Genomic DNA, 15,205 nt, shown 5'->3' with positions numbered 1-15,205 from the left:
AACTAAATTGTCTTTTAATTCAACTTGATTGCATGGTTGCAACGTTGCATCCCTTAGTCCATGGCTGGAAAGCCTTTTGTAGTTACCTTAGCTCCATATTGTAATTAATTTTTAGTAATTAAGAGGGATTCATCGTATGTGTCAGTATTATGGACTCAAATACGATTGGAGTGCTTAAAATCTCAAAAATCGAGCTTTTAAAAAATTTATGCTGTTCAAAACAGTTGAATTGTTTATAAAATCGTAAACATCACTTAAATGCTTTCATATAAAAGAAAAAAGTAAGTCCTTATCATGAGTCATTAGAATATACCAAACATTATGTCATCATTATGTACTGTAAATTGTCATTGTGATTACAATTTGACCTACATCAATGACATGATCAAAGGGATAGAAGTTGTTTGTAAATGCACGACAATGCAAGTAAATGTGGGTTTAGGAGAGTATGAGTGGGTATAGGCGGGTATGTGCGGGTATAGGCATATATAGGCATGTATAAGCGTGTATAGGCATATATGGGCGTATGTAGGCGTGCATAGGCGTGTATAGGCATGTAAATGACTCTAGGCGGATGTAGTGAGGTATAGGCGAGAATAGGCGTGTATAGAAGGGTTTAGGCCGGGATAGATGAGTGAATGCGGGTAAAAGTTGGAAAATATATGTAAAATGCGGATAAATACGGGTAAATACGCTTGCATGTTCAAGTTCCACCCCCTTAAATATAATTCAATGCACCATTCATGTGGCTTTGGCCTGACAAATTTCAAATTTTGAATCGTCGTTGAGCTTCCTGAATATTAGAAACAATTATAAAAATATTTGAATCAATTTTGTGTACATGGCCCATACTAAATTTCCCATTAAAATGACTACGTGCAAAATATATAAAAGCTCAATAGCTATATCGCGATTGAGATAGTTAATCTTCTTTGTGTCGGAACTATACTAACTAACATGCTTAGCACATTGATAAGTCCAGCATTTATATTAAATCATATGACTTTTTCTTTATGTTTTCATTCTATATATTTTTGATAAAATGTTGTTTGTATCAGTTTCCTGAAGTTTCATTTTGTTTCGGTACATTGTAATGTATAACTTCATATCATATGGGCAGATGCATGTATAAAAATAGCTGTGGTACATCAATTTTTATTATAAATACGCAAACATTTAGATCTATTTTTGGATTAATTCCAAATTTTGAATTTCACGTTTTTCTCTTATAGACATTGTGGAGTCACGTCTATATGCAGTCTAGACTAACCTTGAAATGACCTTTTAAACATTCTAATCAACGTAGAGCCATTTTTGAAGGAATTGATGATAAATTAGCACAAATCATAACAATCAATTAAAAATCTGACCCCGAGTCGCCATGACTCTGACTTGATGCCAAATTGGGTTGATTCAAATCAATCAAAGCAATCTCAAGCCGGAAATTTCGAATCAATTAACCGATCATTTGGGAATGTGATAATTTGAGACATTTGATGACATCACTGCCTGTAGTGTGGGCTGTGAGTCACGTTCCCCTACACATGATTCAAAAAAGGACATGTGATAAATTTATTTAAATTGAAAATAAAGAAAATTTCGTGGTAAATGATTAATTCCGAAAGGAAGAGCGTGGCAGATGTCAGCCCAAGTTTAATAATAGAATCACTGATTGCTATTTGATCACTTAATATTAATAATAAGAATGTGAGAACACTGTTGGATGTGACACGGACATTTTTCAAGGCATTGACACTCTTCATCCGCTTTCATCCGGCTCATATAAATTTTTCATCCTCTTTCATCCGCTTTCATCCGACTCATACAAATCTTTCATCCGGATGAAATTTTTGTATAGAAAAAGAGAAAAAACAATTCATCCGGATGAATTAATTCATAAATTGAAAATAAATTATTATTTTTATTTATTTAGAATGATAATTTCTTAGAAAGCAGTTTCTATGATTTTTACACATTATGTAAAGTATAGGAAAGAATTATCCGAGTTTAAAATTAAGATTGAGTAATATTTTACTAGATTTTAACACATTTTTCTATTTTTTCACGTATATTAATAGTTTTTTTTATTATTAATATCATATTATGATGCAATATTCAACGCTAAAATGTTGAAAATAGCTCTCGTGTTGTGTAACAAGGATAAAAATCCTCCATAAAGCCTAATTTTGCTTAGATTTTCCTGTATTAGGATGAAAATTCCTCAGAAAAGTCCTGCATTGCCTCGGTTTTTGTATATTAGAATAAAAAACCCTCAAACAAATCAAATTTTGCCTAAATTTTCCTCTATTAGGGTGAAAATCTCTCAAAAATGACAATTTTTGCTTTAATTTTCCTATATTAGGATGAAAAACCCTCATATAATCCCTAATTATCTTCTATTTTAAATTATTAGAGTGAAAAGATCTTAAAAAGCCATAATAAGCTTTGATCTCTCTATATTAGGGTGAAAAACCATCGGAAAAGCCATATTTGTCAGCGATTTTCATATATTTTGGTGAAAATTTTTTTTGAAAAGCCAATTTCGACTACATTTTCCTATATTAGATTGAAAAACTTATCGGAAATGCCAAATTTAACATCAATGTTCTTATATTAGTGTGGAAAAGTTTGAGAAAAGTCGAATTTTTGGCCGAAAAAGGATGAAAAATCATAGAAATTGTTATTTTTTATCCTAATTTTCTTATACTTGAATGAAAACTCTAGTAAATGCAATTATTTAAACTAATTTTCTCATATCAATGAGGTAAAACAACTTAAAATGTGATTTTGTATTAAAAATATTCAATTAAAAATTTGTTTAAAATCATTCATCTTCTTTCATCCGGCCCATATAAACTTTTCATCCGCTTTCATCCGGCCCATACAATCTTTCATCCGGATGAAATTTTTGTATGGAGATGAAGAATCCTTTCATCCGGATGAAACGTGTGTCAATGCCTTGACATTTTTTGACTTTACCTAGGTGGAAATTATCAATGACTTTGAAACGCAAATAACGTCAGACTCGGATTTGCCATTTTCATGTGAATTTCTGTTATTTTATTGAATTAATTGAAACACTTTTTTGTGGACTTAAATAACGTTTTGATGAATAGACATATCTATGCAGGAAGGGTTGTTAAAAATAGAATCTGGTGTGTCACATGGAATAATGGATTAATTTTCCAAGAATTTCCACATATTTCCGCACACTTTACCCTGTGCACACATGAATTTTGTAAGACATATGATGACACGTTCTGTAATACAGAATATGTTTTAACAACCATGTATGCAGCTATCAAAGATATTTTTAGAAAACATTTTAATGAATCACAAATAAACAAAAAAATTATACAGCCAAAAACATTATCATTGGCTTGTTTTTTTTTTTGTGTGTTATTTTTAAGTTTCTTAACAGACTTAACAGATGAGTTTAATATAAATTTATAGTATGTAAAATTTAAATAATTGTAATTTTTTTACCTTTTAAATGTTGAATCCTCAAATATAATTATCAACTTTAGCGGCTTAAGTATCAAAATATACTGACAGTTGATGTACAATAAGTATATTTTTATAAGAAAATTATTAAGAACTCTAATGTTATAATCGGGTGACCAGAGGATTTTTAGAAAAATTCGGGAAACTTCTGGAAAAAATCGGAACATTCCTTAGTTTGGCACTATTGGGGTTATTTTGGACTATTTTGAGAATTAATTAATTCGGCGGCTAAAAAATCGGCTAAGCTATGCCATCGACTAAGCTAAGCTATGCCATCGGCTAAGTTATGCCTTTTTTTAGCCGACTAAAAATTTCCGCTTAGCTTAGTCGATTTTTTAGCCGTCGCCGACTAAAAAAATCAACGGCTTCGATCTCTGGTATTAATATTCGAAGAACTAGTTTAAATCAGCTTTGAAACTTGCAAAAAAAGTGCAGAAAATAATTGATATTTGAACCCTGACCTCTGGACCTCCTTTTGTATGGAATTTTCGATTTGTTTTAAATTCAGGAGGCTTTGAGCATTTTGAGGCTTTTCCGGAACATAGCAGTAAGGGAGAAAAGGATAGCAGCGTCCCGGCAAATAAACAGCAGATGGCCGTCCTATATTATACTTGCAAAATGTTATACTTGTTAATATACTGAACATAAGTGTTATATTTTGTTATATATGAACATGAATTTCTAACTACGCGTGTTGTTATATTAGAATTGAAAATTCTCAAGTACAAAATTTGAGTTTATTTTGGTGCCATCAACGGTTGGAGATAACAAAATTTGAAAATTCGTATATATATATAACATTGGTTATGCATAGAAATAAATTCAACAGGCAAAAAAAACTTTATTCCATCAGTATTTGAGTTGACTTCAAGACCGACACATCGTATTAATAAAGTTTGTTTTAAAATGAGATAACATTGATTTTAGAAAATACAAACTCAAAAAAAGTATACAATTTAGTGAATTATTATTAAATTAGTGGAATTTGAGAATTTAAATTTGAAATATTAAGGTAAAGTATTTCAAAAAAAATTACTAAATTCATCGACAAGTGTCAGACACCGTCGCAAAAATTCCAATTTTTACAAATTTAATAAAATTATTTTTTTTTACAATAATAATCTGTCTTTATTATTGGATATAAGTAAATGTATAATTTTTTCAAATGTGATTTTATTTTAACATTAACTTTTTAATTTGAATTAAAAAAATTAAATCCGTAAAATTCGCAATTTTTTAAAATTATTATAAATTATATTGCTTTTTTTTACAATTTTTACATGCAAAATTCTAAAAGAAATTTGAGGAATTTCTCGACTTTTTCTATTTTGACGTGATTTGCATTGATATTGTCTGACTCTTCTTCTTTTTATAAATAAACCAACATTATCTGAGAAAATTGTTTATATTTGTGCTCGCAATCTTTCACGCATTTCTTTTTTTAGTTTTTTTAAATTTCAATTCAATTTTAAAATATGCGTAATGGCCATTTTCTTATTATGTTTGATTTTAAGAGGTGATGGAGGGTCTACGAGTTTTTAACAATCTGAACAAAAATAACATTTTTTTGTATGCATATTTTGTAACGAGGAGAGGGGGGGGGGGGGGGGGGGTTGGCGGTCTTGAAATTCATTTTTATTGCGCAGCATAATAATTAATGACCCCTTATATATATTTTTTAATTCAATATTTACTAACATTGGCTTTAAGTTCGTTGGCTGATTTGCAACAAATTCTTTATCTTATCAGTAGCTAGAAATTTTTGTGAATCATTATGCTTTTTAAATACAGTTTTTTCTGATAATTTAGTGGCACGCGCATTTTATTTTGGCCACTGAAACTTTTTGGCCTTTCCTTAATAGAATTAAATAATATTAAAATCTAGAGTAGCTCAAGTCAGTTAATTAATCCAAAATCCAGTCCCAGGTCGGCCTGGCCTTGACATGTTGCTGAATTTGATTTAAATCCGACACCAAATTATGGTCACTGATCGGTTTTTGGATCGATTAACCAACAAGTGCTAATATCGGGATACTTGCTGATCGATTTAATTACCAATTAATAATATTAATCTCCATTTCTACTTACAGATCGTTGAAAAATGGATAAAGTAAATAAAAAGAACAAAGAAAAGCATGGAGATGATTCAAGTGACGATGATCAAGATGATAGGAGAAGAGAGGATGTCGCCAGACATGCTAAACATCCCGTAATGATACAAAATCCGTATGTAATTTTTTTTTACCAATTTTTATACAATATATTTATACAACTTTTAATTTCAGTCATAAAGAGTTATTATTTCAACCGTGCGCTAAAAGACCCAAAAGGTCCACATCACATTCTGCCTTTACAATGCCCAAACTCGATGATTTTACAATTTCGGAATCGAGTGTTATAACCGGAAAGTATAAAACTCTCAAAGATTTACTGAATACGAATCAAATTTCATTTGCACCAGTAACCCTTCATTTACGGAACTGCTCAATTGAAAGCCTAAATGAAGCACTGCCAATCCTTCCATCACTTAAATCCCTAACATTCAATAAATGCAACGAAAACGTCTTTAAAGCCTTCACAAATCAGGAAGCACTCAAAAAAATCACTGTCGGTAATAATCAATGGACATGGAATGGCTTCCCACATGACATTTTCAACGAAATCTGCCGGAACTCAAAGAATCTTAATCATCTTGTGCTGGATGGTGCAGGCACTGGAAGTTACTTTGACTGCGATGACTTTCCATACAAAATAACCAAACTTGAAACAACAATCATCAGTTTTAATTGGTATGTTGGAATTAGGACACAAAGGAATGCCTTCCTTAAGTCACAACAAGGCAACTTAAAGGACCTGACGATCCATCAACTTCCATACGACTTTGATGGCGGTAAAGTGCTGAAATTCATAATTGAGGAAATGAAGCTGGATAATTTTTACTATGGCAACATCCCGTTGATTGTGAATAAAGTTAAGCAGGTTGTTAAGGAATTTACAGCATCTGAGATTCAAATAACCAGCGCAGTTGAAATGATCAAGCAATTTTTATGCCATAAATTTACATTAATCCTATCCGGCACAGACATTGCGTATGAGGAAATTGAAAAAATTGTAAATCCGCCGACAGACTTGTTTAAGGATGTTAAGGAATTTGAAGTCATTGACAATGGTTCAGGACAGTTGGGGGTATTTTTGGGGCTACTTAAGAATCTTAAATCGATTCGAAAACTCACAATTAAATCAAATGATAAAAATATTAAAGCCATTCTCAATGAGCTGCCTGAAATGCCTGATCTAATGGAAATTCAGCTAACAGATCCATTAAGTATGTCCGGAGTGAATACTTCCAAATTTGGATCTAATTTCAAATTCACAAAAGTATCTGATGTTGCACCACAAGGTGATATTGGTGTAGCTGGTGGAAGCAGCAGGAATGTTCCAATTCATGGGCCACGAGCTGAGGGAGCTGTTTTTGGTAGAGGGGGTGGTGGCGGTGGAGGAGATGATAGCGACGATAGTGATGATAGTGATGGTGGTGGAGATGGAGATGGAGACGGAAATGACGATGATAATCGCAATAGACGTCCATCTATAGGATGTAAGTAATTAATAGTATTATCTGATCTCATGGGCATGTTCAGATAGGCTATGGGGATTGAAGCATAGACATGTTCTCACTATGATAAAATTTAGTTCCAGCAGGCAGAACAATCGAGGGCAATATTGTCAAAAGAACTGAACCCAACAACTTTCGATCAGGTAGGTATCGATATTATTAGTGATAAGGAGCCTGTGTACGCGGCACACTCAAGGAAATATCATAGTTGAGTATGTTTCGGTTCCGCAAGTTTTTTCCCGGAATGTCCCGGTTCCGATATTAAGAAATCGTACAGCTGAGGTGTGCCGCGGTACACATAAGACTGTCATTAACTGTTCAATATTTATTGCAGTCCTATTTGTTGCCATTTTGCCTGAAGCTGGTAAATGTTATTATTACATAACTCCTTATGGTTATTATATGTTAATCCTCAATCATTTAAACATCGAGGAATTCGAAAGCCTAATTGGTGAATTAATATCACTAATTTATATCACTAAAAATGAGCAAGGCAAGTTATCATTTAAACTCTGGAATGAGAGTCAGCAAAACCGTGATTTACTCCACGCCAAAATCAAGGAATTGTCATTTATTCCACACAATATGGACGTACAGCTGCCTTTAATAATAAGACATACCAATTTATTAGTCCAAGTATCATGTCTTGTCAACAGGGATGAGGTTTTTTATAGCCTTATTAGAGATTTATCGCTACCCAATGGGATGAGTGCATCCCATTGGATGCAGGTTGATCTTATCCCAGATGGAGATCGATTTAGGATGATATTTGAAATTGACGGCAAGAGTTACTCACAGATTCAAGCAATGAATCATCAATTAGATTTTAGGGGTGGAAGAATTGACGTTCGAGTTGAATTCGACCCATATGAGGCTGATATAAGAAGCCTTCCATTTTAAACAAGGAATGGCATTTTGTGAATATTATCAAATTATATTGGAATGTGTTTTTTTTACAAAAATCAATAATTTGTAAGGAAATTTAAATGCAATTGTCTATAATTAAGTGTACTTCAATTAAGGATCATGTCAAATATTAAAAGGGAGTCAGGGGTATTGGGGGTGTGGTGTAGACGGATCTTTAGACATACATAGAAATATTGCTATTTTTACTTGGAAATAAATAATTTATAAAATATACACAATTTATTAAATTAATTATTTAAGCTAGCCCAAACAACCTCAATATTAGGACACCACGACCACGCTGCATTAACAATAACACGTCCTGGGGGTGCCGTGATGACTAAGTAAAGATAAATGCATTTTGTTATATTTTGTTGATCAAGTACATTTCCTTTATGTATTTATTGTTAACAATATAACAAGTATAACAAGTACAACACTTTTTAACATTAATAACAGCCAAGCTATAACACAATTTTTGTTCAAAAATTTAAAAAACCGTTAAAAATAGTTTGAAGAATAAAAAATAAAATTGAAATAGAAACAAACTAAATTTTTTTTATGGATTTTATCACATTTCTAGTGAAAAAGCAGTAATGTCTTAGTAATTAGACCAGTTGTGGGACGACACAGGTTCGATTTCAGGTAAAGACAAGTCGCAAGCTACATGGAGTATGATGATAATGAAGGAATGCTAGTTAAATGTCAAAAATTGAGAATTTGCACAAGATTTGTGATTCGGCTAGCAAAAGAGTCAAATGGATAGCATTTTGTAGGGACCTGGGCTCAAAGTCGAAGCATGGTTCTAGTAAGTAAGTCAATAAGTACAGAAAAGTCGAATATAAGTGATATTTGGATATGGCCAGCCATACCAACTTGGCTTTTGCATTCGCGACACACAAATTGTGGGTAGGTAAATAGCATTGACTATCCTGTGGCATGCAGCTATGTAGCTATGTAAAAATCAAAATTTAGGATGGAAAATTCTGCAAATTTGATATGTAATATTGAAATAAAAAATAAAAATAACGGTTATTTTTTAAAAAATGTTATATGACGTAGTTTTTTCCCCTTATTTATATAACTATTTATTAAGATAACAATACAAAATTATAAAGTTTCGATAGATTCCAAGTGCAATAAAAAGGAATTTCATTTTATTAATTAATTAATATATAAATAGAACTTATAATAATAAGAGGTGAGAAAATTGAACAATAATATTAAAAAAATCATATTAAAAATAATTGATCATCACACATTTCACGGAACTTTGATCCTTATTGACGTTACTAACACAAGTAGGAATTTAAATATTAATTATAAAAATAGATATTTTGCAGAAATTTACTATAAATTAAGAAAATGTAGATCAATTTAAAGAATAAGAAAGTTTATTAATAGAACGTAGTTAGGAACAAAACGCAAAAGACTCGCAACGTTGCCAACACCAATGAGATTTAATAGACCATAGTGACCGTTAGCTACTTAAGGTCCAGAATAATCCAATATTTTCCAAAATAATCAAAAGAAATCTTGAAATTTCCATTGTTTTGATCAAAATTAATCATCATTGCACCAACATAAGGGAGAGGGGGGCATTCCCCTCTCTAAATGTTATATGTCATATCCCGGATATGTCACATTAATACAGCAACGTATTCAAAATGTTGTCAATTTAATAATAATTTGAAATTCAAAAAGTCGGTAGTCATGATGAATTTAAACTGAAATCATAAACAATATGACTAAGTCTTTGTGACGCAAATACAGGAAATTCCTATAAGGCAATGATCCTCCTTTCAAAAGCTTGATTTTCTTTAATAAACTATTTATTACCTGGAATCAATCCCACGTCACGTCTAACTTTTGAAGCTCTTTGTCCATTTCCATTGTTCTAGTTCTGAAGGTCGGTTCGTATTCTAGATTGATATTTGAGGTCTTTGGTATATAATGTGTATCCACTGCTCTAGCATCTGGTTGACTTTCATTACGAAATCATGCACACAGGAACATTGTAACTGGTTACATTGTATGGCACATCAGGTCATGTGACGTACTCGTGTCTTTGCAATATACAGAGCTTGCAAGTCCTTCGGATCCAACTATAAACTGTAGATCTAAAGGGTGTGGTGCAACCGATTGTTAGTCTTAATGCCTTTAGCTCATAAGGCTGAACCCCTCAAGCATTATCATTATAAATATGCAAGTTAAGCATTCTCAGCTTACTATGCTTTTGAAAGCATGATCATTACCAGCTATTGACATCAATATGTATTGATAAGAGTAACATTCAGAAGCTTTATCTCTACGGAAGGCGTAAATAACTTAGTTATTGCTTACTCTACTAAAGCTGCACAGCCTAACAAGATTAAGATATAATTTAATTTAAGGCGTAAATATATTTTTTTTTGGAACTAATGTTATACTCATTTATCACTGGACAAAGAATGAATTTCATAATTTTATTATTATAACAATTAGGGACCATTCACTTATTCCGTCATGCGAATGACACGTGATCACTTTTTGATATTTTTCTAATATTCATCCTCTCGGTAACAATGGATATAACAATTCATGGAAATAATTTTATGTTATTTGAGACAGGGGTGGGCATCATGTGTGCCTGTGTGTCGTGTTCGGTTTCGGTTAAGGCTTAGCTCGAAGGTGTCCTTCTTACAAATTATCCTTAAGAAAACAAGTTTGGAACGTATCTAGAAAATTTAAATAGGAAGACCCGACTGATTTTCCAATTCTCAGAGCCCAATGATCCCACAACCAATACCTCTTATTGCCTCTGCCACCAAAGCAAATGTTTCGTAATAAGCAACCGATCCCATTTCAATATAACAATTTATTTTTACTATAATAATGAAAAATGATGTTTTATTTCATTACTTTGCAGAAATTAAAAATGAATTTCGGTGATGATGATTATGATAGCCGCGATCTGATCCACAACCTACAAGCAAGCAAGAAAAATGAAGCGATAAGAAAAAGGAACCAATATCCTTACAATAAAACTAATAAACATGTGAATAAAATTTCCAAAAATTTAAATCAAACTAGTCTATCACCATCTGGATCATCAACTGGATCCTCAACTGGTCAACGTAAGAGTCATACAAGCAGTGACAGTGGCTCGGATGGAGAGGAAATTCAGGAACATGTCAGAGCATTTAAACAGCCTAAAATTAGTCATAGAAATGAAGTTATTAAAAAACAATGGATTAATCCTTCCAAATTGAGAGTTAAGGATGCAGTCAAGAAGGACAGGCAGGCATATGCTGGTCAACGGTTCGTGAATCTGCCATGTGACACGTTGGAAGTTGTGTGCATGCATTTGCCCGATTCTGATATTCTGAGCGTTATTGGAACTGACATTAGGTAAGTTCAGCCCTACTTTGATCACTTTACAGCTACTTATATCCATTTAATCCACAGATTGGCATCATCATTTACCAACTCGTACACGAATCTTAAGCGATTCCAACTAAATGTCAACAGGCAGTCAATTTCGTCCATAACAGCCAATAAGCACCTTCATGTTGTTGCTGTTAAGAACATAACCATTGATTTTGAGGGTATTAGTGGTCTCGGAGGGCCTTCCGCGATCATTAAGCAGTTCAAAAATTCTGTTGAAAATTTGGTGTTAATTAATGCTAAATTTAGGAATTTTGAGGATATAAATACCTTCTGTTGTGGATTTACAAACCTAAAATCACTAAGCATGACTAGATGCAACCTTGATCAATCCATCATCAAGAGCCTTCCTTTGATGTCATCCCTAAATGAGCTGTACTTCAACAAGTGCAACGACAACATCTTCAAAGCATTTCAAGCCCAATTAAATGTCCTAAAAATGACAATTCGTAATGATGAATGGACATGGACTGGATTTCCACATGATGTGGTCAACGACATGCTGTTCAACTGTACAAAATTGAAGCATCTTGTCTTAATTGGATCCGGAACTGGAAGCTTCTTTGATTCCGACAACTTTTCATTTAAACTTACTAAATTGGACACGACAATGATCACATTTCATTGGTATGTAGGAATCAAGAATGGCAGAACAAGCTTCCTGAAGACACAAAAAGGAGCACTTAAGGAACTGACTATTCACAAACTTCCATTTGACTTTGATGGTGGTAAAGTGTTGAAGTACATCATTGAGGACATGGGACTTGATAAATTTTACTATGGAAAAATTCCATTAATTCTGAATGGACAGAAGCAGGAGGTGACGGAGTTTGAGGCCAATGAAATTCAAATAACCAGCACATTGGAGATGTTTGCACAATTTAAAAGTAAGTATGGGTTAGAAGGTTGTTTAAATATGAAGCATGAATTGGTTAATCGATAGACAATCCGCCAAGACAGCCATGACCGTCATATTGGCGGATTGAAACCGAATCTGGCAATAAGTAAGAATCACGTCGATCTGGTGTCAATTTCTGAGCTGGGGGTGTGATACGGTGCAGTTGTACCTCTGGTACGATATGATGATACACATGGTATGGTCAAGTATGATCCTGGACCACTGTACAATCATGTCGTAACACCGGTCTTCCCACAAATGCATTTGGTATGGTATGGTATAAGAACACTACTAACACGGTCTACTGAGACACCTAGTGTGGTAATGTGGTATGCCGTCTGTATCATCACATCGCCTCAATATACCGAAACACTATTGCACCTGTATCGTATTATTGTAACCAGAGTTGGCCGGACTCCAATGTGGAATCCGGACTTTTGGGGATTTTTGGAGTTGACCGGACTCCAGAGTCCTGCCAACTCTGATTGTTACATCATGTCGTATTACTGATAGTCTGCCAGACCGACACCAAGCCTGTGTGACTCTGAATTGATTTAAACTGAATTCAGCATCACGTCAGAGTCATGATTGTTTGGTGTACTGATGCCGGATTCTAGATCAATTAACCGACTTCTGTTCATTATTAAGGATGAATAGGAACAACATTTAATAATATTTTACTAATTAATTCATCATTTTTATAATTTCAGCCATAAAATACTTCAGATTCATCTTATCAGAAACCGACATCGCTAGTGACGAAATTGAAAAAAGAGTAAATCCAACAACAAACTTATTTGAGAGTGTAGAAGTGTTTGAAGTGATTGACAATAGCCGATATAGAGGAACACTTGGTGTTTATCTTGGATTATTTAAAAATATGAAATTTATTAAAAAATTAATATTAAAAACACAGGACCGCAACATTAATACATTATTAGAGGAGTTCCTACCTTGTATGTATAATTTACAAGAAATTTATATAACATCAAAGGCTCCACGACCTACAGAAAGGTTTAAAATTATTGGCAGATTTGTCGGAAATCTTACAAAAATATCAGTTGCACCTCAATATTTAGAGGAAGCACAAAAGACGTTTCGGAATGTCACTGTATGTGAAACTGTTGAAAAGTAGCATTAGCTTTTGGGCTTTCATGTTTTCTTGGATTAGAGTTGGAGCTGCGAGTTGGGATTCTTATGGAAATTCAGCATGGCATGCTTGAAAATCCAGACGAAACTCAACTCGCAGCTCCATTATAATCCGAAGAAAAATATCATTTGGGGGGGAATAAGACTGACGAGAAATTGATGATAATTTAGTAATATTTTTATTTAATATTTACAAGAAAAAATTCAAAAAATTCGAAAATATTCGAAAAGTTTTTTAAAAAATTCAAAGAAATTTTAAAAAAATTCAAAAAAAATTAAAAAAAAATTTAAAAAATTCAAAGAAATCAAAAAAAAAAAAAATCCTAATATATCGTTACCTATTTGCTGCAAAGTGAATTTTGGGGGTCAAATCCCCCTTGCCTATCATACTCATGCATTAAAGACTTACCTAGTGCCTATCGCGTTATCAAAAAAAGCTATATTTTAACCAAATTTACCATTTTAATAATTTACATCTGTGCTATCCAGTCTGTGTGCCTCTATATTTACTAGGTAATGTCATGAACCGTAATACTGAAATATGGTATCGGTCGTGGCTTACTACTATGCTGTTGCAAGGTACAATTTATTTTGACTGGGTCGCACTGGGGATCTATTGCCTAGTCTGAAAATGCTCTATATTTCGATATATTTTATGATTTCAAGATATTGAGATCTTTAGCATCCTAACCAACAAAATCAATCCAGGAACTTTTTCGTGCTCGATATTAGTTTATAAGCTTGCTCACGTAATCCCAAAGTCATGATTAAATGGAACTGATGCAATTAAAGGCTTTAAATTTGACTACATATATATTACTGGTCTTATAATGAAGCCTGTACAAATTATCCATTTAACTGACGCGATCTTACAATTGTGATCACAAAATTTGCTTCTATTTTTATATGTAAAATATTCTGAATATGGAATTATAATTTTAAGGAACAAAAAAAAATCAGTTTCTAACGTCAAATTATTATCCCCCTGAAGAAAGCTCAAACCATGTTGTTTTTGAATTTTGTGACAAATGAGTGGAACCAACATGCATATATGCATCAAATCATACATGAAAATTGATTGTTTAGCAATTTATTTTTTTGAAAAAAAAAATCAAGTCAAATTTGACAATTTATCTGAATGAAACTGAGCTGGAAGTGGACTCAGAGGCTGTATGGAGTCAAGTTTACTTAAATTGCAAAATCTGAGTCAACTCTAAGCTCTAAAGCAGAAAAAGCTGAGTACAACGCTCATTATCATGCTCATCAAGCATATTTAAGGTATGCAGCACTGTAGAGCATGAGATTGGCTTATTAGCTAAATTATATGTATGTTGGTTCCATTTTAAAAACCATTTTTAATGGTCAACAAATCAAAACATGGCATGTTTTGTATCTTTATCGATTTTTTCGGTTTATAATGATGTTGCGGCGTGATGTCATTAAATATTCAACTAATAATTAATAAAAAGTTTATAAAATAAAATACAAATATTTAATTATATTCAAAATTGTTATTTTACTTCTTAAAATGACTCAAGACTGCTTGTTAACAGTTCATTCCAATTAGTTTTAAGTTTAACGGTCTTAATAAATTTAAATATTTTTGAAAAAAAAAATAACGGTCGTTTTTAATAAAGTAACCATATTGTGTTATATATAACGGTCAAATAAGATTTAAATTCTTGTTTTGAAAATCCAATAAAAGG

General features: G+C 32.6%; 2 protein-coding genes across 3 annotated transcripts; both read left to right on the top strand.

Annotated features, from left to right (window-relative positions):
• Positions 1–4,351: 4,351 nt before the first annotated feature.
• LOC139100412 (uncharacterized) lies at positions 4,352–9,078 on the top strand. 2 transcript variants are annotated; one of them, XM_070653026.1, is made up of 5 exons: positions 4,352–4,516; positions 5,595–5,730; positions 5,790–7,102; positions 7,198–7,263; positions 7,455–9,078. In XM_070653026.1, the coding sequence occupies exons 2-5, from the start codon at positions 5,606–5,608 to the stop codon at positions 8,018–8,020; spliced, it is 2,070 nt and encodes a 689-aa protein (XP_070509127.1). In that variant the 5' UTR covers positions 4,352–4,516; positions 5,595–5,605; the 3' UTR covers positions 8,021–9,078. The 2 variants fall into 2 exon arrangements, with proteins under 2 accessions (XP_070509127.1, XP_070509128.1); XM_070653027.1 differs by lacking the exon at positions 4,352–4,516 and having other exon boundaries at positions 5,600–5,734.
• A 15-nt stretch (positions 9,079–9,093) lies between these two features.
• On the top strand, positions 9,094–15,000 carry LOC139100413 (uncharacterized). The gene is made up of 4 exons (XM_070653028.1): positions 9,094–9,227; positions 10,935–11,416; positions 11,474–12,339; positions 13,061–15,000. The coding sequence occupies exons 2-4, from the start codon at positions 10,944–10,946 to the stop codon at positions 13,483–13,485; spliced, it is 1,764 nt and encodes a 587-aa protein (XP_070509129.1). The 5' UTR covers positions 9,094–9,227; positions 10,935–10,943; the 3' UTR covers positions 13,486–15,000.
• Positions 15,001–15,205: the final 205 nt, after the last annotated feature.

Source organism: Chironomus tepperi, unplaced genomic scaffold (assembly GCF_022539635.2).
Source record: "Chironomus tepperi strain 1889 unplaced genomic scaffold, CSIRO-AGI_Ctep_v1 contig_58, whole genome shotgun sequence".
Lineage (NCBI taxonomy): Eukaryota > Metazoa > Arthropoda > Insecta > Diptera > Chironomidae > Chironomus > Chironomus tepperi.
Note: the sequence above shows the minus strand (reverse complement) of the source record. Positions and strands in the feature narration are given on the sequence as shown.

What these genes read in the sequence shown, in the direction of transcription:
- LOC139100412 (XM_070653026.1), top strand. Translation starts at nt 5,606, where the DNA reads ATGGATAAAGTAAATAAAAAGAACAAAGAAAAGCATGGAGATGATTCA. An exon ending in TAGACGTCCATCTATAGGAT is followed by an intron (nt 7,103 to 7,197) that starts GTAAGTAATTAA and finishes GATAAAATTTAG; the next exon opens with TTCCAGCAGGCAGAACAATC. An exon ending in ACCCAACAACTTTCGATCAG is followed by an intron (nt 7,264 to 7,454) that starts GTAGGTATCGAT and finishes TATTTATTGCAG; the next exon opens with TCCTATTTGTTGCCATTTTG.
- LOC139100413 (XM_070653028.1), top strand. Translation starts at nt 10,944, where the DNA reads ATGAATTTCGGTGATGATGATTATGATAGCCGCGATCTGATCCACAAC. An exon ending in GTTATTGGAACTGACATTAG is followed by an intron (nt 11,417 to 11,473) that starts GTAAGTTCAGCC and finishes TTTAATCCACAG; the next exon opens with ATTGGCATCATCATTTACCA. An exon ending in GATGTTTGCACAATTTAAAA is followed by an intron (nt 12,340 to 13,060) that starts GTAAGTATGGGT and finishes TTATAATTTCAG; the next exon opens with CCATAAAATACTTCAGATTC.